A 23,150-nucleotide genomic window follows, 5' to 3' on the forward strand; every position below is an offset into this window, starting at 1 on the left:
GCGTGCACACGAGAAAGCGCGCGCGACCTTGCCTGGAAAGAACGCTTGGCTCACGTGACCACGCCCCTCCGAACGATAACTGACCGCTCTTCGTCCAGCACTGGACATCCGGGGCCAGACGTCTGTCAGGTCGGGGGTACAACAAGTGCGTATGACCCAGCCAGCAGACAAAGTCAGACAAACATCGCGTTCTTGACAACAGCTTGATTAATTTTTGTATTTTTTTTTTTTACTCCACTTCAATCAAAGGTTCAAAGGTCAACCGAAAAGATGATGACCATGACCCACATGGAGAGCACGGTGCGCTACGACAACGGCTACGAGGATGAGTACATGCTGCAAGAAGACGAGTGGGACCGGGATATGCTTCTGGACCCGGCCTGGGAGCAACAACAGAGGAAAGTAAGTTCAAAAATTGAAAATTTCCCCACTGTGGGACGAATAAAGGTTTTCTGATTCTGAAATTGGCCCTTAAACACACCCAGAAAAGCCCTTAACCAAGCCACTTCCAATAAACGCTGTTTGGTGTAGTTTGGGCTTTTCGCCGGTTAAAATCAATTGACTAGTTTGCTCCTAGTAGGAACGTAATTCCGTTTTTTTCCACGGTATGTCCAAGATTCATCAAGACACTTATCAATAAAATCTATTCTATTCTATTGCATTAGATGAACCTTTATTTGTCTCACAGTGGACAAATTTACATTTGACAGCAGCAAAAACAAAATACAGGAGCTACTGTAAAGGCAGCCACTCTCAAGGCGTCATCTTGAAGTAAAAAAAGAAAACAAAATCACTATAATTATTATTATTAATATAGTCAGGGCAGCTCCTAGTGCAGCAAATCTTTCACTAATTGACATTGCATTAAGCATTCAATGTTAACTATTGGACCGGTTGAATGTTATTAGCTACAAAGCGTTGCACATAATAATAATAATTATAAATATAATTATATATATATATATATGTATATATATATAATTCTATAAAATAATATAAAAAAACTAGCTGGCTAGCTAATAGATGATAATAATAACATTTTTTAACATTTACATGCAGCATAACCGCCAAATGCCTCTTCACCGTGTTCGCTTTGACCTCTGGCGTCCAGTGAGGACAAAAGGCATAGAAGTAAATGGACCGTCAAATAGTGAGAGAGTTTCCAAAACAAATTCAGTGCATCAGTGGAACAACAATTTTTTTTTCCATGGACACATAACGTTTCAGAGGATAACCCTGGCATCATACTCGAGTCGAGTATGATGCCATATGAAACTGTTCTCTCACTATTTGACGGTCAATTTACTTCTACACCTTTTGTCCCCACTGGACGCCAGAGGTCAAAGCGAACACGGTGAAGAGGCATTTGGCGGTTATGCTGCATGTAAATGTTAAAAAATGTTATTATTATTATTATTATTAATTTTCTATCTATTTGAGTTACTTCCGGGTTGAGTGAACGCTGGCGCGTGTGGTTGCCGCTGCTCACAAACTTATCGTGTGACTGTAAAGTGACCTTGAAAGTAATTAGAGCAACCAGATGCAAATAAGCGGAATGTTCACAAACTATGAATGAGCCGACGCTGAAATGTAGTGATCACGTCCAAAACATACTTCATGGAAACAAACTTCCACTCGTAGCTTTTTTTGACGGACGGGTAGCAGCGAGGCTAACAATAACCCTACTTTCCAGCGGCTCTTCTCCTTTCTCTCTTTCTCCGGCGACACGCTGGGAATGCGAGCTGTCATCAGATGCTCCCAACACACGATGACGCTCTCGGGGATTTAGAATGGGTCGCTGCGTCTAATTTTAAGCACCTCCACGGCTAGGCTAGGCATTGTAGTAACGCTAAGCCCTGCTGTCCTTGCAGCGGAATGCTTTTGTTTCTAGCGACGACACGGAGAAGATGGTGCACCGGGCTGACTGAATTTAGACGCCCCCTCCCCCGTTCCCCGCTGACATGCTCGCAGTTGATTTTAGGGCTTTTGGATTTGGCTTCTTTGCACAGCTGGAGTGCATCCATTTCAAATGTCTCAACTCCAACGCGTTGACGTAAAGCCCCGTCGGGATGAGGAAACGCTTTATTTGTGGCCACAACAGGTGTCTTGTTCATGACAGTTGCCCGTTAGATTCAGACAATGGCATTGCTCCTACTGTTCAGACTCTGACCTCTTCATTCAAATGGCAAAAATCCGATGTTATTTTATAATCCCGATGTCGCCATGTGCCCGCCCCTCTCGCACTTCTTTCAAGGTTTTCCACTAACTCTCTAACGACCTGGAAGAATGATTGAGATAAGCGACCACATGGCCATATAGTGACGGATAACACGGAACGGTTTTTGCCATCCGCATGACATTTTCACTGTCGATGACACGTTCTGACGTTATCCCCCCCCCCACCACCGCCGCCACGCGGGTCCCTTATCGTGACGCACCCCAGATCCCCTCTATATTTAACACCTTATATCAGCTGGAATGCTGAGCCTTGCGGTGGCGACCCGGGGCTCTTCAGCCATTTCTGGCCAGTGAGCGACCCGACAAAAATAGGAAGACAAGGACAATAATCCCATCTTAAATGGATTTAACAGTGTCCCTCACAAAGCACATTTGTTCCAATGCTATATGGATAAAAAGAGGTGACATTTGACACTTCTGAGTCAGGACTAATTTGAGAAAAACTAGGCATGTTTAGGAAGAAAGCTACGTGGAATTGTCGCAGCTTGGAATTGAAGCGGATTTACATGGGAATGGAGCTTTTCGTCAATGAGTGCTACAGCTTCGTGTTTGTTTTCAACATTTAGCTTGTAGCTTGTATATTTAACCATGATGTCCCTGATCCACCGGTGAAAAGGATGCTTCAATCCTCTCCTCTTTCATCTACAACTACTTGATACAACAAAGCGGGTGCAGAAAGTTCTTAAAATGGAAGATTGTCTGTGTTTTTGTGTCGTGTGACATTATTTGTTTTTTGTTTTGTTTTTGACTTCGATATGGCGCCGCATTAATGGCTGCCTTTACAGCAGCTCCTGTATTTTGTTTTTGCTGCTGTGAAATGTACATTTCTTCACTGTGATACAAACGAATCTAATCTAATGTAACAAAAAATTGACAGAGTAAATCCAGAGGCCCAAGTTGACCCGTCAACCCTGCCACGGATATCTGAGAGTCATCTGGAAAGTTGGCGTCGAACACTTTGAAGCGACGTATTAACTAGCCTCACGGAAGCACGTAGAGATTAAACAATGGGGGTCCCGGGATTGACCCCAGGGGATCACCATAGCTCACAGATCATTCATTCTATGGCACGGTTACCTATTTCAACAAAGTCCAAATGCACTGTGTAACTTTTTCTGTTGCGGTAGACCTTCACTGCCTGGTGTAACTCACACCTGAGGAAAGCTGGCACTCAAATCGAAAACATTGAAGAAGACCTGAGAAACGGACTGAAACTCATGTTGCTTCTGGAAGTGATCTCAGGTCAGATGATGCCACTTCGTTTCTGACGGTTGCCATCTACATTTGTCTGAAGAGGATTCTATCGTGGTCTACGGTATTTACTCACATGACCTTCCCACAATGGCATGTTGGCAGGTGAGAGGTTATCCAAACCGGACAGAGGCAAGATGCGATTTCACAAGATTGCTAACGTCAACAAAGCACTGGACTTCATCACCAGTAAAGGGGTAAAACTGGTCTCCATCGGAGCTGAAGGTACAGGAAACCTCGGTCAAAAGATACAGAACAACAAAAAATATATATATATATATTAGCATTAGCGTTCGCTCATAGGATGCGTGATTGCGTTGCAGAGATTGTGGACGGGAATGTGAAGATGACGCTTGGAATGATCTGGACAATCATTCTCCGTTTTGCCATTCAGGACATTTCTGTTGAAGGTGGGTCGATGAAAAGAAAGGACAAAAAAAATCAGTGGTGGGCAGTCAGGGCCTGCGAGGCCTTCTCTGCTGGCCTAAAAATATCTGAATCACAGACTAATCTGAATTATATTTTGTCCATGAATTCTTATGAAATAATTCCCAATTGTCTTTCAGCTCCACAGCGCTTTATCGGCACCCAAGCATAAAACAAAACAAAGCCCGAACAAATTTGGGAATGGCGCTCTATGTCATATTTTCAATTGACAAATACATTCGTGAATGTCAGTGAATGAGTTCAGAAAGGTCGGAGAGTTCCAAAGCTAGCAATAATAGCAACTAAGATTGCAATTTTATGAGGCTATCATTCATGAATCCACACGTTCATAGTAAAAATTATTTCCTGGCTAATGGCACCCTCTAGTGGACATGTAGTAAATCACACCACGCTCGTAGCTGTGTAGTGATTCAGAAGTAGCACTACTGAAGGCCTAGGAGTGACATGCACGGCCCGCTACTGATATGAAGATTCCACAGAAGTGCTCGTCACTGTCATATTGAAAAAAAAACGGTATGCTAATTTTGTGCTAACATTTGCGCAGAAACATCTGCCAAAGAGGGCCTCCTCTTGTGGTGTCAAAGAAAGACCGCCCCCTACAGGAATGTCAATGTTCAGAATTTCCATGTGAGGTAAGTCAACATTTGACCCTCCTCCCAATGATGCAAGTGAGACGTTGCAGTAACAGTGAGCTAAACAGTTAGCCTTTCCTCCTGAAAGAACGCTAACGTCCCCCTTTAGTTTATGTACATACATTTGTCTTCTGGGTTAGCAGTAACTGCTTGCTAAACAGTTAGCTTCTGCTCTTGATAGAAAGCTAACATTTGTCCAGATTTCCCATTGGTTACATGCAAACGTTTGTCCCTTGGGTTAGCAGGAACTCCTAGCTAAACGGTTAGCTTCTTCTCCTGAAAGGAATCATGTCATATATTTTTTGTTTTGTTACCATCACAGAAGCAAATGCAAGTGTTTGCCATCCCTAAAACTCACGATTTGAATGTCTCACGGAAGACACCAAAAAAAATGTGAAAAGTGCCCTCGTGAACTGACATGTTGGCTCTTTCTGCTCATCGGGCCGATGAAGCTGGAAGGACGGCTTGGCCTTCTGCGCCCTGATTCACAGACACAGACCCGACCTGCTCGACTACTCGAAACTCAGCAAGGTGTCGTGCGTGCGTGTGCGTGCGCGTGCATGCGTGATCACCTGTAACATGCCACACACGCTCACATGCAACACGTGGTCGTCACGCAAAAAGTGCGTGAAAGTGTGCACTGTGAATTAAGTTAAAACTAATATTTGCTTGATGTGCTCATGGCTTGCGTCGGCGGGCCGATTGAAATGATGTAGACCGTGGCTTAAAGCCAGGCTCTGTTGACGTTTACCCTCTTTATTATTTTATGTGGTGTATTAAAAACAAGCACATTGCAGGCTCCAAGTCGGCTAGCTTCAAGTCGGCTAGCTTCAAGTCGGAGCGCAAAGTCTGCTAGCTTGAAGTCGGCTAGCTTGATGCTAACATACAAGGGGGAAAGGCTATCGACGGGGAAGTTGGGCGCATCACGATTGCACGTTTGTATCCCAAAGCGCGGCCCCGTTCAGCAGGAGTAACTCATCCGTCGTCGCTCGTACGAGCACAAGCCGGCGCTTTTCAACACTGGCCGGAATGGTCGCGGAAACATGAGCCGCGACCCACCGCGGCGCCGGGCTATTACGGTCACGTATGCCGCCGAGACCGCTTGTCCATCCTGAGTGTTAAGAAGATCACACGAGCTCAGTGGATGATCACCAGGAGGCGCGTCCAAAAACTTTTTCGCCTCTTCCCACTGCCCCCCCGCACTTTGTTTGCTTTTGTTTTGTTGCTCACACACATTCAGGACTTTTGCCATTGGACACCGCGTCACCGTACAGCTGTTGCGCTTGGCTCCAGGTGAGCCCACATTGTTGAAGCTCAGGGTGTCCTTTTGTCTATCCGAGCATCCATCCTGGCATCATCTCATCTTCTCTTGGATGAAGGAGCAGTTGTCCCAACCTGTTATGTTGGCAGTCGCCATCGTAGCGCCGAGAACAATGGCGGCGGGACTTCCATATGATCCTTCATTAACCCCCCCGACCCCGACCTTCGACCGTCACCGGCCGGCTAGTTTAGCGCCGGCGCGCTCCGATGTTGGCCCCGCACGACTCTTATTTAGGAGCAAAAGTATGAAAAAATACAATTAGCGCTCAGTGACGGAGTGTGAGTGGTTGTTTTTCACTATGTGGTGGACCGGCGACCAATCCTGGGTGCCCCGAAACCACAGACACTATCCCCTTAACCTATTTATCTTTTGTTTATTTTTCGATTTTCTTATCTATTTGTTCATTTATTCATCTGTTTGTTTATCTATTATATTTATTTATTGATGTAATCACTACGTTTTTAATATATATTTATTTATTTATTCATCCACATATTTATTCATTTATTTGTTTATTTACTTATTTTCTTATCTATGTGTTTATTTATTGATCTGTTTGTTTGCATATTTATGTATTTATCCGCTTAGTTATTTATGTAGCTATTGATCCGTGTATTTATTTATTTATCTTAATTGATTTCTTTCTTTCTTTATTTGCTTATTTTCTTATCTGTTTGTTTTTTTATTTATCGGTTTGTTTGTTTATTTAGCTGTTTATTAATTTATCCACTCGTTTATTTAGTAATTTGTTTGTTGTTGTTGTTTTTTGTTTGTTACTTTGGTCGCTTGAAATTCTTACCAAAACACCCCGAATCATATTTAGCCAATTCTGCATACGTGTGTTCATTTAATCCCAAATCTTTTTTTTCTGTTAGCCTCAAACACCCCCCGTCACACGCAAGATGAATTGCCCCATCGGAAAAACCGCAATTAATGACAAAACGGACCGAGTCGTTAAGCGCATTCCGCAATTGTGAAGCCAAAAACGTGATCGATTTCCATCCATTTCCTCCTCGTTGGTGAAACGCTGCACTTTGCTCTCACAAAAGCTTTTTTTCAGCCACGATGACAATTGCATGCAAGTGATGAGGAAGTAGAACATGGCCGTCGTTGCATGAAGGTCACCCACACCCCCGACCCCCGACCCCCTGCCGACATTGCTTTTTAGTCACGTGGAATTGTCTTTCTTTATTTAGGATGATCCTCTGGGGAACCTCAACTTGGCTTTTGACATAGCCGAGAAACACCTGGACATTCCCAAAATGCTTGATGCCGAAGGTAATTGTTTTGGAAAATTGAACATAAAATAAGAATAAGAATTAAATGTCGGAGCTAATTGGAGGCACGGAAAAATCTCATACTTCCAATTTAGTCATTAATCAGTCAATAGAAAATTCCAATGATTATAATTTGGAGCTATCAGCGGCCATAAATCACTATTTGTAGCTGTAATTATAGTTTTAGTCACAATCCAGTTTTGACGATTCATTTTTTTTTTGTCAGTCTGGCTATCTATCGTGTGTTGTTGCCGCTGCTCACCCGCAGAAAAAATATCCTGTGACTGTAAAGTGTCCTTGAGAGTTTTGAAAGGCGCTTAGAAATGAAATGTATTATTATTATAGTTATAATAATTTCCCTTCTTTTCATTTTCACCCCCTCAGATATCATCAACACCCCCAAGCCTGACGAAAGAGCCATCATGACGTATGTGTCCTGCTTCTATCACGCTTTTGCCGGCGCCGAGCAGGTTGGCAAAAATCATTTTTCTCAAAACATTAGCCTCACATGCTAATATTAGCATGAACGGATACCTCGCTAGTCGACAAAATCCTCAAACTCTGCATTGCGTTTTAGTGCTGTGACGTGGTAAAGTTCTCATGGATTAAAATAATATACCTTATAGGAGTAAAAGCTTCCTCAGTCAGATGCACATTTAGGCCTACGAGGCTACTGTATTTTTTTATTTCGGTCATTCTGGAGGTATTTGGACAAAAAAAAGACTGCCTCAAAATATGTTTCTTTTTTTAGGCAGTACTTAGTGTCAACTTAGTTTCTAAGCACATTTGCATGAATAGTGAAAAAGAAAATAGACATTTTGAAAATAACATTGTAATTATTGAGAGAAAATGGCCACTGTCATGAGATATCCCCCCCCCCCCCTCACCCTCAGGCTGAAACGGCCGCCAACAGAATCTGCAAAGTGTTGGGTGTAAACCAGGAGAACGAGAAGCTGATGGAGGAGTACGAAAGGCTGGCCAGCCAGGTACCCGTGACCAAACATTTCACCGTTTGCACCAAACATTTCACCAGCTGCTAAATAATTGTGTTTACATGATGAATGAAGCCGTACTTTGTGGCTCAAAAGATTACAAAAAAAAAATAAAAAACATTTTTCCGGGCGGTTCAAAGATAAACAGCGTCCGTATCCAACAGTGATTGGACTGTAATCGAATATACTTGACAGTGATTCATAAATACAAAAGTTTAAAAGCGAATTAGAATACGGTACGCAATTTAGAACATATTTCAATGAACCCTGATAGAGATTAGACAGAAGAAGAAGTGATCATATTTAAAAGTTTCATGCTGTTGTATGCTTAGTCAACACTTGTGACTTAGTACACAATTGAAGCACAGACAACCTGGGGTCAATCTGAGGTCAACAGACACAGCTTGTTAAACTGTCATCTTCATCTCGGAGATCTGTCCTTGCACAGAATTTAGGACTTGGGAAACTCCTTTATCAGCGAAGCAATTTACGACTTGAAACTCCTTCACAGGAAGAGCTCATTCGCCAGGTTACAAATTTCACGGAAGAGACAATGTTTTATTGCTTACAGCTGTTTGCGCTTAGAACGCCCAGGGGCGTGGTATTCTAATCAAGGAGAACTATGTTTTACTAATGTATCACTTAAATTTGCATCTACTCTCAGTAAATAGCTTGGCAGAGGCGTCTGTCATAAATGGCTCCGTCTCCTGCCGGCAGTAAAAGACAATCTTTCTGTTTCCGAGCCTTTGTCCACGCTGTCCGATCGAACATCTCTGACAAAGTTTTCCCACAGTCTCCCCAAATGGGTCCTAATGATCTTTTTGGGGGCCATTTTCCAGCTGCTGGAGTGGATCCGCCGCACCACTCCCTGGCTGGAGAACCGGACCCCGGAGAAGACCATGGCGGAGATGCAGAGGAAGCTGGAGGACTTCCGGGACTACAGACGCCAGCACAAGCCTCCCAAAGTGCAGGAGAAGTGTCAGCTGGAAATTAATTTCAACACCCTGCAGACCAAATTACGCATCAGCAACCGGCCCGCTTTCATGCCCTCCGAAGGCAAACTGGTGTCCGTAAGTGATTTTTTTTTTAGTCACACAACTTGGAACCACGCGTTGCCAGAGAGACGTGATGATTGTCCCTCCAGGATATTGCCGCGGCGTGGCAGGGCTTGGAGAATGCGGAGAAGGGCTACGAGGAATGGCTCCTCACTGAGATTCGCAGGTTGGAGAGACTGGATCACCTGGCCGAAAAGTTTCGCCAAAAGGCCACCAATCATGAAAATTGGGCCAGTGGTGAGCAGACGTGAACACACACACACACACACACACACACAGTTAGCTTATTGTGGTCTCACTTAGTAATTTAATTTAATTTTATTAAATATTTGTTTTTTTATTGTATTTCATTTTATGATTACATATATATTTTATTATTAGGGAAAAAACGTAAAGGAAATATTGTTTTCTTTTCTTATTGTATTTTATTTTATAGATGTTTTTTAATTTTACACTGTATTATTTTTATTTTTTATTTTCTTGTATTTTATTTAGTTTCATTTTACTATTTTATTTTATTATTATATTTTATTGTATTATTAGGTAAAAGCCGAAAAAACGTCAAGAAAAATGTTATATTTTAGTTTATTAAAATTTTACTTAATATATTTATTTATTTTACACTATTGTTTTCTTTTTTTAATTGTGTTGTATTTTATTTTGTTTTATTTTACAATTTTTTTTATTTTTTTATTTTATTTGATGTTTATTTTAGTTTTTATTGTAGTGTATTGTATTTGGTTTCATTTTACTATTTTATTTTACTATTATATTTTATTTTATTCTGAGGTAAAAGTCGAAAAACCGTAAAGAAAAATATTAGATTTTAGTTTATTATTTCATTTTATTTTATTTTATATATTTATTTATTTGACCCAATATGATTTTATTTTTGTACCTTATTTTGTTTTATTTTACTATTTTATTTTATTATATTATTACAATTTTTTAAAATATACTTCACAAAAGTCTGAACAGATTTGTGTTGTCCCCTATCTTTGTCTTTTTTGAGCATGAGCTCAGTTCGAGTCCACAGTATTCATTATCGGCGTGAGAAAGTCTCTGTTTGAATGCGAACTTTTGAATCTTTCTTTTGCACCGTGTGCGCTCCCAGGCAAAGAAATGTTCCTCTCCCTGAAGGATTATGAAACTGCCACCCTGACACAAATCAAGGCCATGCTTCGAAAACACGAAGCCTTTGAAAGCGACTTGGCGGCCCACCAAGACCGAGTGGAACAGATCGCCGCCATAGCGCAGGAACTCAAGTACGTACGGAGTTACCTGAGCGTGAAATGGGGGCGGATGGACAAAATACAATGCAATACATACAGATTGGTTTATAGAGCGCTTTAACAATAGTTGAAGCGCCAACAAAGCACTAACATGGAAAAAAAATCACAATTATGCCCCCGTGCGGAAGGGGAAAAAAAACACTGCCAGAGGTCTGGCCAGCGATTTATCGGCACCCAAGCAAGAAAAAAACAAAACCAGAACTACGTCTGTGTATTCTCTCAGTCGTACAGGAGCGGTCCATCGATGAAAATGTTTCTTCAGCCGTCAGATGTACTTCTTTGAAGGCATCGGATGTTTTGCTCCTCATCCGAAGAGTTTCGTCAGCAAACTAAAAAAACAGAACTAATTCGGGAATGGCGCTCAACATCATATTTTCAATTCCCGAATACATTTGTGAATGGGAGTGAATGAGTTAAATACAGTACATAAATAATATCAATTCAATGTATGATTTATTATTGTTATGGATTTGTTATCTGGCTATTTAGCTTGCTATATATTATTATTATTATCATGAATAAATACATAAATAAATGATTTAACGAATGACATGAATAAAGTACACAAATAAATAATAAATAAATAGATAAATAAATAAATGGAACAGTAAATAAATGAATAAACCAATACACAAGTACGCAAATAAATAAACACACAAATAAATAAATACATAAATATATAAATAAGTAAATGGAACAGTAAATAAATAAATAAATGAATGAATAAACAAATACACAAGTACGCAAATAAATAAGAAATACATACATAAAAATGTGCACAGAAAAAAAAGTCTGCATCTCAATATTTTGGGGTGTGGATGAAAAGATCATATCTTCCATCATAACCGTCCATACTTTATTATTATTTTTTTTTATTTACATTTTTTTTTCCCCACCAGCGAGCTGGACTACCACGACGTGGCAGCTGTCAACCAGCGCTGCCAAAGCATCTGCGACTTGTGGGACCGTCTGGGAACGCTGACCCAGAAAAGGAGAGAAGCCTTGGAGGTGAGTGCTATGAAACGACACGTGTGTGCTAGCTTAGCGACATCAACATACATGTTGAGCGGCCATTCCATGACTCATACGAACACATGACCGAGTTTCCGCCAGAGGGCGCTAAAGAACCACATGACTAAATGCCTTTGAAACAAAAATACCTTCGTGGCACGATGGCTGTCATCATGTGGCCCCTGACTGGCTCCCATGCCGACCGTTCCTGAACCGCAATGAGTGAGGTCCCGGGGAAAAAACGTCTGGTGGGGCGGAAGGGGGGATTAAGCGTGAAGGACAGCAACAGAGGCCCGTTGTCTGTCTACTGTCCATGTATGTCCCCCCCCAAGAGACGACTTAACAAGGCCTTGCTAATGTTGTTCTCTCTGGGGTTAGTTGTGAGAACAGGTGCATCTGTGAGAGGAGGTGGAGGGGGTATTAATTTGTGCCGGGATTTGGATCCTGTTTTTATTTATTAAGACGATTTATTGTCGTGTGGTGAAACCCGCAGCGTACGGACAAGCTGCTGGAGACCATCGAGCAGCTTTTCCTGGAGTTTGCCAAACGCTCGGCTCCTTTCAACAACTGGATGGAAGGAGCCATGGAAGACCTGCAGGATATCTTTATGGTCCACAACGTCGACGAAGTCCAGGTAAGAGTTCCCTTTTCATGGCACCGTCGTGCCGGCAATAGTTTGAGAGACGCGTGAGGACGGTCATGCTAAAAGTAATCCCCAACCACCTTTCGTCTGATCGGAATTCACTCATTGACTGCCACTACAAAAATGTGTCCGCTCCAGTGCCAGGGTTTTTGTCATTTTCACTCCAATTGCAGGATCCATAGATTATTGAGTTTTAGAACTACATCAACATTCAATTCAGCGTAAGAAACCTTCGACTTTCTTCTTTCATGAGAAAAAAAGCGTTAATTCCTAAGTTATATGCATCTGGAGTTATCTGAGCTTAAAATGGGAGCGAGTGTACAAAATACAATACATACATATTGATTTATATATAGTGCTTTAACAACAGCTGAAACTGGAACAAAGCACTACATGGGGAAAAAAGGGAAATGCCGCCCACTTGTGGAAGGGAAAAACATTGCCAGAGGTCTGACCAGCGCTTTATCAGCACTTCCAGCAAGAAAAACTGAAAGAAATTCGGGAATGGCGCTCCATCCATCCATCCACGTCACGCTTTTCGATTCCCGAATACATTTGAGAATAGCAAGGAATGAGTCGAAAGCCACGGATGATTCGAAAGATGAATGTCACGTGACAAAACGTGGCCGTTTTGACAGCTTTTTTTTTGTCCCCTTTTGTCCCTCTTCCCCTCCAGAGCCTCATCGCGGCTCACGAGCAGTTCAAAGCGACTCTCCCCGAGGCGGACGCGGAGCGACAGGCCATCCTGGGAATCCACAACGAGGTGCAAAAAATCTCCCAAAGCTACTCCATCAAGGCCAACATCCTCAACCCTTACAGCGCCGTCACCACCGACGAGCTTCTGGCCAAATGGGACAAGGTAGGGCCTCCGCTTTACCAAAACCTCACCCTGTCCACCACACGCCGTCAACTCCACGTGCGTCCGCGTCCGTCCGTCTCTTTAGGTGAAGAAGTTAGTCCCGCAGCGAGACGGCGCCTTGCAGGAAGAACTTGCCCGCCAGCACGGCCACGAAAGATTGAGGCGCCAGTTTGCCGCGCAAGCTAACTTAATCGGACCTTGGATTCAAACCAGGATGGAGGTCAGATTTAGCATGGCACTTTAAAGGACAACTGACACCTCTGGACAAGTTGCGTCCATAATTTGGAAAATCACTTCAAATCACTTCTACTGGGCGCATTGTACATTTTCTGGGCGCTGCATTGGAGTCCGGACAGCTCGAATTGATACGGAAGGACTTCATTAATTGATTGCAAACATTTATGCTTTCCTCTTCAGAACTATTTGAATCATATTCATAACTGGATGAGTAACAAGAAAGCATCGTCTTCCAATCTGAACTCTCTGAAGCCATTGTTTTGATTCTGGAGCAGGGCAGTTTGTGAAGGAGTATCCTAGTGTGACGTCACGAACAAGGGGGCGGGACTTCCTGAATCTCGCCATTTCCGAGCTCATTTTGTGGCGGTTTTGGGACACTCGAAGTCATTTTGATTGTTGTTTTGCATTCGACTCAAAATATCTGCCTGCGTTTTAGATGCTATGAAACGTTTTTCTGATGTCAGTTAGGAAACCCCCAAAAAAATGGTGTCGGTTGTCCTTTCATTCCACGATGGTCCCAAAATCGCTCGGGTTCGATTGATCTTGTCCAATAGGAGATTGGTCGCTGCTCCCTGGAGATTGGCGGCACGCTGGAGGACCAGATGACTCAACTGAAGCAGTGCGAGCACGTCATCGTCGCTTACAAGCCCAACGTGGATAAGCTGGAAGGAGACCATCAGCTCATCCAGGAGTCGCTGGTGTTTGATAACAAACACACCAACTACACCATGGAGGTACCATTTTGGTTTGGGAGGGGGAGTTGTTTTGTGGAAAAGACAGTTTTTTAGCTGATACAGTGATACCTCAGATTAGGAACTTAATTTAGTTCCCAGAAAGTGTGTATCAGGCGAAAAGTATGTCTTCCAAACATTAATTTACCATAGGAAATCATTAAAAATGACAATAATCCGTTCCCAGGTACCCATAAAACATAATTTTCTACTGAATAAGCCTTAAAAGGACACAAAATACAGTCATACCTTGGTTTACGAACTTAACTGGTTCCCAGAAAGTGTGTATAAGGCGAAAAGTGTGTCTTCCAAACATTAATTTTTCATAGGAAACCATTAAATATGCGAATAATCCGTTCCCAGGCCCCATAAAACTTAATTTTCTACGAAATAAGCCTTAAAACGACACAAAATATACCTTATTTTATGTGTAATAAATGTGTTATGGTATTGTAATTAACCAGCAAAATTTAGCAGCTGGTAGCTTTGGCCCCATAGCAGACCTACCAGCAAAATTTTAGTTCATTGACGAAGCTTTTCGGATGAGGAGCGAAACTTCCGACACCTTCAAAGAAGTACAGATGACTGCTGAAGAAACCTTTTCATCGATGGATTTAGCTCTCATTTCAAAAAAGCTTGCTTTAGAAATAAAATGAAGCACAAACAAGACTACTATTTTTTTTAAATGAACACCCGCACATTTACTGACGAAGCGTCTCAATTTTTGTTCTGATATTTTCATGCGTAGCATATCCGCGTGGGCTGGGAGCTTCTCCTGACGACGGTGGCTCGTACCATCAACGAGGTGGAAACCCAGATCCTGACCCGCGACGCCAAAGGCATCAGCCAGAAGCAGATGAATGAATTCAGATCATCTTTCAACCACTTTGATCGGGTAACGATTGCCACCGGTTGCCCCCCTCGCCACTTCCTTTGCATCATAAATGTGTGAGCATTTCATTTTTCGGGGCTCTTGGCGTCACTTTACAGTCACGGGATAGTTTTTTTTTCTGTGGGTGAGCGGCGGCAGCCACATGCGCCAATCTCTATATGTATGTATAAAAAAAAAAAAACAATATATGTATTGTATTGTAATTTATACCGCTGCCCCCATTTCAAGCTCAGATAACTCCAAACCCATATAGTAATAGTAATAATAAGAATTCATTTGATTTCTAAGCGCCTTTCAAAACTCTCAAGGTCACTTTACAGTTACGGGATCAGTCTTTCTGTGGGTGAGCAGCGGCAGCCATACGCGCCAGCATTCAATCAACACTGAAGTAACTCAAATAGATAGGAAGCTAGCTCGCTAGCTAATAGATATCTAATAGTTAGCTAGCTAGATAGCACACAGATAGCTAATAGATAGCAACACAAGCCAGCGTTGACTCAACCCGGAATAACTCAAATCGATAGAAAGTTAGCTAGCTAATAGATAACTAATAGCTAGCCAGCTAGATAGCTAATAGATATCATATAAACATTCAGTTAGAAGCGATTACGTGGGTGTAAATCCAGGCTTCCTAAACGATGACTCCTCCCACCACAGAAGAAGAACGGCGCCATGGAAACAGATGACTTCCGGGCTTGCCTCATCTCGATGGGCTACGATCTGGTGAGGTGTTCGAATTGCATGCGCTCCAGGTTCAATCAGAGCTAGCTAGCCATGCTAGCTTACGTGTACATGCTATTTATTTGTCTTTCTTTTTAGGGCGAGGTGGAGTTCGCCCGGATAATGATCCTGGTTGACCCCAATGGCACCGGTATCGTCTCCTTCCAGTCGTTCATTGATTTTATGACCAGAGAAACCGCTGACACCGACACTGCCGAGCAGGTCGTAGCGTCCTTCCGGATTTTGGCCGGCGACAAGGTTTGTGTTGGAAGAAATGGAATGACAGCATCAAATATTAAAAATAAGATGCTAAGCTATTAGCGCTTCCGTGAAGCGGGACCTTGACCTAGCTTTAACCTGCAAGCTTTTAGAGTTGTGAGTTGCCTTTGGTGAAATTGGAAGTACTTCACTCAACGGGTGCGCAAAGTGCAATTTTCATCTTTACGTTGTGCATTTGTAGATAAAAAAACAAAAAACAAAAAAATATCCTTAATTATTTCCTGAAAATACTCCGCTATTTGCCATTTCTTGGCAAGGTAGTAAAAGTAGTGCTTTTCCGCCATTTTTTGTCATCTTGGCACCAAGGAATCATGTTGATGTAAGTTGAGGAACTTCATTCACACAAACATATTGCATTGCCGCCATCTTGTGTCATCTTGAAACAAACATTGAAAGACTCGAAATGTCTGATCCGAGGTCCCACTGTGGCGTTATTTGTCATTGCTGCAGTTTATGATCATCTTTGTTGCTTTTGGATTGCATGACAGCCGTACATCCTGGTGGAAGAGCTGAGGAGAGAACTTCCTCCCGAGCAAGCGGAATATTGCATCGCGAGGATGCCGCCCTACAGAATTCCGGGAGCGCCAGCGCCAGCGGGGGCTCTGGACTACACGGCCTTCTCCACCGCCCTCTACGGGGAGAGTGACCTTTAACCTGTCACGTGGCGGACCCCGCCTGTTACCTACAAAACGGCTGCTTGATACACAGAAATACATTCATATACAAATTGAAATGTATTGTTTGAATCAAGCGAGAATACCATATCAACAAAGTGACATATGATGCATTATGGAAATAAATACAATAAAAATCTTCCCAATATTAATAACAGGTCTATGACATGCTTTCAATAATTAATTATTCAAGGGATCAAAAATCATTGCACAATTAATTTTCAAGTCCATTTTAAGGGGCCGGACCTGTGTCGAGCATGTGACCCCTCTGACCCCGCCCATTTTATTGCTGGGCCAATGGCCTTTTAGTTTTTGTGAGTCCGGCGTGTATCCTATAATGTAAGCAACGGCGGCTATACGCGCCAGTGTTCACTCAACCCGGAAGTGACTCAAATACATAGAAAACTAGCTAGCTAAGAGTTAGCTCATAATCACCCAACCCGGAAGTAACTCAAATAGTTAAAAGCTAGCTTTTAAAATTCGTGTTTAGCTCCAAGTAAAATGAAACTAGAATCGAGGGTGGAAGTGTAGATGATGAAAGTTTCTGAGTGGGACTGCAGCACAATCAACGCCAATGTAAATCCTATCTGACCCATTGAATGAATGACTTTTTCCACACATATATTTGAAATTTTTAAATCATTACAAAAACGAGTAAGAAACTTTTAGTGTCGGAGAAAACCAATTTATCATTTTTGTTGTTCTTTTAATAAATAAAAAACGTGAGGGGCCGCCATTGTTTTCTTCCTTATCGTCGGAGTTGTCTAATGGCCCCGCCCACTTTCAATGGGCTAACAGTGTATCCAAACAAGTCTTATTTGCTGTACTTTAGCTGTACTTCTCCACGTCTTCTCGCTCTTCTTAACAACTACGAACACGTTTGGAAATAATGTCCGACCGAGGGGAGGGCGAAGACGAATACCAATTTCTACGAACCGTGAGTAATTAATGATAATTGTTAACACAGCCTTGCTATGAAAGCCAATGGCTAAACAAAAACGAGTGACATGGAGCAAGACAATAACAGCGACGAGAGGCTTAACGTGACTTCTTTTCATTGTTGTAATCTTATTTTACTTTTAATATCCGAAGTAGTAATCACATTTTAATTTCTCAATTTACTAGAAGTGACAGTCAACGTGGCCTCCTCACACACGTTTTTCCTCACAGATTAAAGTGCATTTAAATAGTTTTCAAATGATGTATAGATTATTGTTCTATGACAAATAACAAGGAAATTGTGGGATTTTTAATTTTCAAAATATGAGGGGATTTTCTGCCTGTATTTACAGTTTAAAAAAAATGAAAATCTATGCCCAAGTTCTTTATTACAGTTTAAACTATCATAACTTTCTTATTTTTTTCTAAATTTCTTAATTTTACCATTGGAAAGGTTTTGAAATTCTAAACAAGAACAGAAAACACAAGAAAAGATTCAAAATATAAATGAGCAAATATCGACAATCGAATGGAGGCATATTTTCGTCCGAAATGGCTGTCACTGCATACTAGGAAAGAAAATTGCAAGCTCTAGAAATATACATGCTAAGGCTTCTTTTTGCTTGAAACTTGACAGTTATGGAGAAAAATATATATTCTACCACTTCTATGAGTTATAAAAATACAATTTACTCACCTTTATAAATTGTAGTGTTAGCAAAAAGAGCATAAACTTCAATCCATTTTTCCCGTTTCTCGTTGTCGTATTGAGAAATTTCAAGAACCAGCATGGAAGCAAACGTGTTATACGTCATCATAAACTGCATAGCTTATGATGGAAAATCCCATCAAAAAACATGACGTACTTCACAAAAATGCAATGATATACGACTGCGAGTACAGAGTGCGCTCGCTTCACTGGACAGAACCGGTGGAATATAGCCCACTGTAGCGTACCTACATTAATGCTAAGCTGCTCTTTATTATTGTAGCTTACATTTGTTTACTTTTTAGATAAACAATCCAGTATTACATTCCCACAATGCCACTTATTTGCATAGAATCCACACGTTCGGGCTGAAAAGTCAAATTTCCAAACTTATTTTCTCTTGGATAACTTAGACAAAGGCATTGGAGACCTCAGTATCTCCAATGAAGTGCATGATGTTATCACAGGTGCCCGCTTGTAAATATATCATCTATGTGATAAAGCAGCACAGAAAGTCTTATGGATGGAGAATCGGCAGCAACGGTCCGCTTGCAAGGAAAGGAAATATAAGAGAAGAAGATCCTACGTAAGCATGCAGTGGCAATTTATGGCAGCGTTATGAATTTAAAAGAAAAAACCAAAGAGTTGTGCTTGTTAACGATCTCGAGACCCAGCGGTATCTCAGCGTAGGACAGTGTGTTTGACTGCTTGCAGAGTGCTGCTGATATGGACCGAGTGGAATAGAGGGTATCTTCCCAATATGGAGCCACGCGGCCTCGGCCACCGCGAGGTGTTGGTGTTCCCGCATTCTCGCTCTAATGTTCCTGAAATAGATACGGAGGCCTGATGGCTTTCATGCGTCTCCATTTTGGTATTTGAATGAAGATAAGTTTGTCAGAGCTGGCGGTGATCGACCAGAGACTCTTGCTATTCATGCCGTAATTCCAGATAACGACCGGGTTCCGTTCCCACAAAACGGTCGTAAAACGAAATCCATTCAAAATGGCCGACGTGACGTTTACATGACAGGATAGTTCGTATACGATCTCAATCTGTTGTTTTTAAGCAGCATTTTCGATTCAATATTATTATATACTAAACTGTTGACTCTTCATTTATACATTTTATAACTTTTAGTGTTATTTTTATCATTTTATATTTTGTCTGGTTATTAATGCCGTAATTCCAGATAACATCCAAGTTAACGACCGGGTTCCGTTCTCACAAAACGGTCGTAAGTCAAATGGTCGTAAGTCGAAATCCAGTCAGAATGGCCGACGTGACGTTTACACGACAGACAGGATAATATACGATGTCAACGTTTTCTATTAAAGACCATTATATATCAAACTGTTGACAGTTCATTGATACGTTTTATACGTTTTAGTGTCATTTTGTGGCAGTTTTGGGACACTTTAAGTCATTTTTTTATTGGTGTTTTGCATTTGACTAAAAATATCAACCTGATGTTTTGGCTATTTTAGATGCTATAAAACGTTGTTTTTTTAATGTCAGTTAGGAAACAAAAAAATGGTGTCGCTTGTCCTTGAACTCTGTTCAAAATAGATTTTCCTGATCATTTTGTGGGATTATTTTTACGTGCAGGGTGATGAGGTGGTCCTGCAGAGCGTCTTCACCTCTCAGGAGGAACACGTGAAAGTCTGCCTGGCTGCTGAAGGCTTTGGCAGCAGGCTGTGCAGGCTGGAGGCCACTTCCAACTGTAAGGTAAAGGGAACATTCTCTGTTTCATTCATAATCATCATCATAATACTCATACATTTCATTTCTAAGCGCCTTTCAAAACTCTCAAGGTCACTTTACAGTCACAGGATCAGTTTTTATGTGGGTGAGCAGCGGCAGCCACACGCGCCGGCGTTCATTCAACCCGGAATAACTCAATAGATGGAAAGTTAGCTAGCTAGCTAATAGATAACAAATAGATAGCTAGCTAGCTAACTTATAGATAGCTTATAGATAGCCAATATATGAGTAGTTAGATAGCCACCTAGCCAGCTAATAAATAGCTAGCTAGGTAACCAGCTAGATTGCTAGCTAGATAGCTAGACTGACCTTGAGAGTTTTGAAAGGCGCTTATGAAGGAAATGGATTCTTGTTATTGTTGGTATTAGCTATCTATTCTCTAGTTTTTAGCTAATAGATAGTTAGTAGATAGTAGGTAGATAGTTTTTAGCTCTATTAGCTGAGCTTTTATTTTGATTTTAATCATGGCGATAACCATCCCCACCGCCCCGCATGATTAACTATTTGTACTCGGGTTGCGTTCCTGTAGCATGCCTTTCGCTCTTTTTCCTTCGGGGGCAGTTCGTTGTTGTCATGGTAACAAACAGCAAAGCGCAGGCTTTCAACTACTGGAGGATTATTGATCCGTTGGGTATTTTAACGGAAATGTGATGTGTTCCCGGGGGCCGCGATAGCCCCGTTTAAGGTCGCTATGAACTAAGCGATTGGAAAAGCTTTCTTCTCAGCAACGATGCATGGTTTTAATGTTCCAATAATTCAGCGTGAAATTAATAAGAGGGTTGATTTATTTTGGGACTGTGTTATGTATTTTTTTTCAACAAGTAATGAATATATGTGGAATCCTGAAAATTGTTGTATTTATTTATTTTATTTATCTATTGTTTAATTTCTGTATTCATTAATTTATTTTTTATGCACTTATTTATTTATTCATATATATTGTTTTTTTTTCTGCTTTATTTACTTAAAAGTATCTTGCAATCAAATTTAATTCCTTTTTAACTCATTCACTGCCCGACGAAGTTGAAAAATGTGTCCACTCCAGTGCCAGGGTTTTTGTCATTTTCGCTCAAATTGCACGTCCCACAGAAAATTGAGTTTTAGGACTACAGAAAGATTCAATTTAGCGTAAGAAACCCAAGACTCTCTTCTTTCATCTGACAAAAAGAGTTAATTCCTAAGTTATATGGGCTGGAGTTATATGAGCTTGAAATGGGGGTGGCTGTACAAATGCTGCCCCCTCGTGGAAGGGGAAAAAAAAATCCAGAGGTCTGACCAGCGCTTTATCGGCACTCCAGCAAGAAAAAACAAAACCCGAACAAATTCGGGAATGGCGCTCCGCGTCAAATCAATTTTCAAAATGTCAGCCATTGTTAGCTTGTGTAAAAACACCAAATATTGACTATCTTTCTTTCTGTTGTCATTTTGCTCTGCCGCCAATAGAATGTCCCACCGGACTTGTCCGTATGCGTCTTCATCCTGGTCCAGTGTGTGTCCGTCCGAGCCTTGCAGGAAATGCTGGCACACGACGAAAACCTGGTCGCAGAGGTCACACAACTGCTAGGAGATGAAAAAAAAAAAATGTTTTCCATCTTTCATTTGATAATCTCTCAACGTGCCTTTTTAAAAATGTTTCTAGGGAGCCCGAGGGAACCATCGCACCCTCCTGTACGGCCAAGCGTTGCTTTTCCAGCATTCTTACAGCGGCATGGTGAGTCAGCAACATTTCTCCTGTAAGGTTAAACGCCGTTAGTTTTGCTTGGTCGTATAAGGCGCAATCCGCAATGACGCTATCTGTTAGCTACCTATCCAGCTAGCTAGCTGGTTAGCTGGGTATCTATTCGCTATCGATTGGCTAGCTAGCTAGCTGGCCATCTAATAGCTAGCTGGCTCGCTTTCTATCTATGTGAGTTACTTCCGGTTTGAGTGAACGCTGGCGTGTGGGGCTGCCGCTGCTCACCCACAGGAAAACTGATCCTATGACTGTAAAGTGACCTTGAGAGTTTTGAAAGGCACTTACAAATGAAATGTATTAGCTGGCTGGCTATCTGTTAGCTATCTATCCAGCTAACTAGCTAGCTCTTAGCTAGCTGGCTGGTTAGCTGGGTATCTATTGGCTATCAATTGGCTAGCTAGCTAGCTCGCTTTCTATCTATTTGAGTTACTTAGGGGTTGAGTGAACGCCGGCGCGTGTGGCTGCCGCTGCTCACCCACAGAAAAACTGATCCTGTGAGTGTAAAGTGACCTTGAGAGTTTTGAAAGGCGCTTAGAAAGTAAATGTATGATGATTCTGATTCTGATTCTGATTCTGATTCTGATTGTGATTGTGATTCTTGTCTTCTGCAAATCTTGCTTGACTCCACTCGCAGTATCTGAGCTGCTTGTCCGCGTCTCCGTCGTCCGCCGACAAGCTGGCTTTCGATGTGGGCCTACAGGAGGATGAAGCGGGTATTCGCAGATGATTTTCCAGAGTCCGGTCACGTTCCATCTGGGATACAATTTGTCTTGGTGTCACAGGCGAGGCCTGTTGGTGGACTGTCCATCCCGCTTCCAGGCAGAGGTCAGAGGGCGAGAAGGTCCGCGTCGGTGACGACCTCATCCTGGTCAATGTGTCCTCAGAGAGATATCTGGTAAATGGCAGCATTTTCTTTCCCTGCCGTCCGTCTCGATAAGGATGATTGGATTTTTCCAGCGGCGCGGTGCACTCGTGGTTAAGTGCGTGTGGCTCACAGGAGAGATGTTTGGGTTTTCAGCTCTTTGTGTGTGGTGTTTGTAGGATTCCTTCAATCATGTTGTTTGTTACAGCAGCAATATACACACACTTCACTTACACACACACTTCACTTATACACACACACACACACGTTTTCATCACTTATGTGGACCAACATTTCCAAATGACTTGCGGCTCTACACACGCACTAGCATATTAATAATATGACTGATCCAATGAGCTGAAGATGAGCATCTTTACAATTAGCATTTAGCGCTAATCCCGATAGGGTCGTTCTTTTTTTTGGGTGCGCTATAAAAATCAATATATATTGTATTGTTTGTGTACAGCTGCCCTCATTTTAATCTCAGATAACTCCAGACCCATATAACTTAGGAATTAACTATTTTCTAATGATAAAAGAAGAAGGTCTAAGGTTTCTTATGCTGAATTTCATGTTTATGTGATCCTAAAACT

The 23,150-nt window shown here is 41.8% G+C and overlaps 2 protein-coding genes across 2 annotated transcripts in view; both read left to right on the top strand.

The window, feature by feature from the left end:
* Window positions 1-16: 16 nt before the first annotated feature.
* Window positions 17-16,706, top strand: actn2b (actinin, alpha 2b). Its single transcript, XM_089012643.1, has 22 exons — window positions 17-145; window positions 250-402; window positions 3,366-3,480; window positions 3,595-3,714; window positions 3,813-3,899; window positions 4,481-4,568; window positions 5,021-5,099; window positions 7,086-7,167; window positions 7,551-7,636; window positions 8,060-8,152; window positions 8,998-9,228; window positions 9,303-9,450; window positions 10,328-10,478; window positions 11,405-11,513; window positions 12,010-12,150; window positions 12,836-13,018; window positions 13,104-13,238; window positions 13,810-13,989; window positions 14,735-14,881; window positions 15,536-15,601; window positions 15,698-15,856; window positions 16,366-16,706. The coding sequence occupies exons 2-22, from the start codon at window positions 271-273 to the stop codon at window positions 16,528-16,530; spliced, it is 2,697 nt and encodes an 898-aa protein (XP_088868769.1). The 5' UTR covers window positions 17-145; window positions 250-270; the 3' UTR covers window positions 16,531-16,706.
* Window positions 16,707-17,353: 647 nt separating this feature from the next.
* The window catches only part of ryr2b (ryanodine receptor 2b (cardiac)), a 74,042-nt gene continuing 68,245 nt past the window's right edge, over window positions 17,354-23,150 (top strand). Inside the window, exons 1-6 of the mRNA XM_089012623.1 lie at window positions 17,354-17,488; window positions 19,805-19,924; window positions 21,404-21,508; window positions 21,600-21,671; window positions 22,330-22,408; window positions 22,478-22,590. Of these exons, the coding sequence (XP_088868749.1) occupies window positions 17,441-17,488; window positions 19,805-19,924; window positions 21,404-21,508; window positions 21,600-21,671; window positions 22,330-22,408; window positions 22,478-22,590 (537 nt within the window). The 5' untranslated portion in view covers window positions 17,354-17,440. The remainder of the gene's footprint in view (window positions 17,489-19,804; window positions 19,925-21,403; window positions 21,509-21,599; window positions 21,672-22,329; window positions 22,409-22,477; window positions 22,591-23,150) is intronic.

The sequence above is a fragment of the Hippocampus bargibanti genome, linkage group LG13 (assembly GCF_051943395.1).
Source record: "Hippocampus bargibanti isolate YZ-2025 linkage group LG13, ASM5194339v1, whole genome shotgun sequence".
NCBI classification, from domain to species: Eukaryota; Metazoa; Chordata; class Actinopteri; order Syngnathiformes; family Syngnathidae; genus Hippocampus; species Hippocampus bargibanti.

What these genes read in the sequence shown, in the direction of transcription:
- actn2b (XM_089012643.1), top strand. Translation starts at nt 271, where the DNA reads ATGATGACCATGACCCACATGGAGAGCACGGTGCGCTACGACAACGGC. An exon ending in TCATGAAAATTGGGCCAGTG is followed by an intron (nt 9,451 to 10,327) that starts GTGAGCAGACGT and finishes GTGCGCTCCCAG; the next exon opens with GCAAAGAAATGTTCCTCTCC. An exon ending in ACACCAACTACACCATGGAG is followed by an intron (nt 13,990 to 14,734) that starts GTACCATTTTGG and finishes TTTCATGCGTAG; the next exon opens with CATATCCGCGTGGGCTGGGA.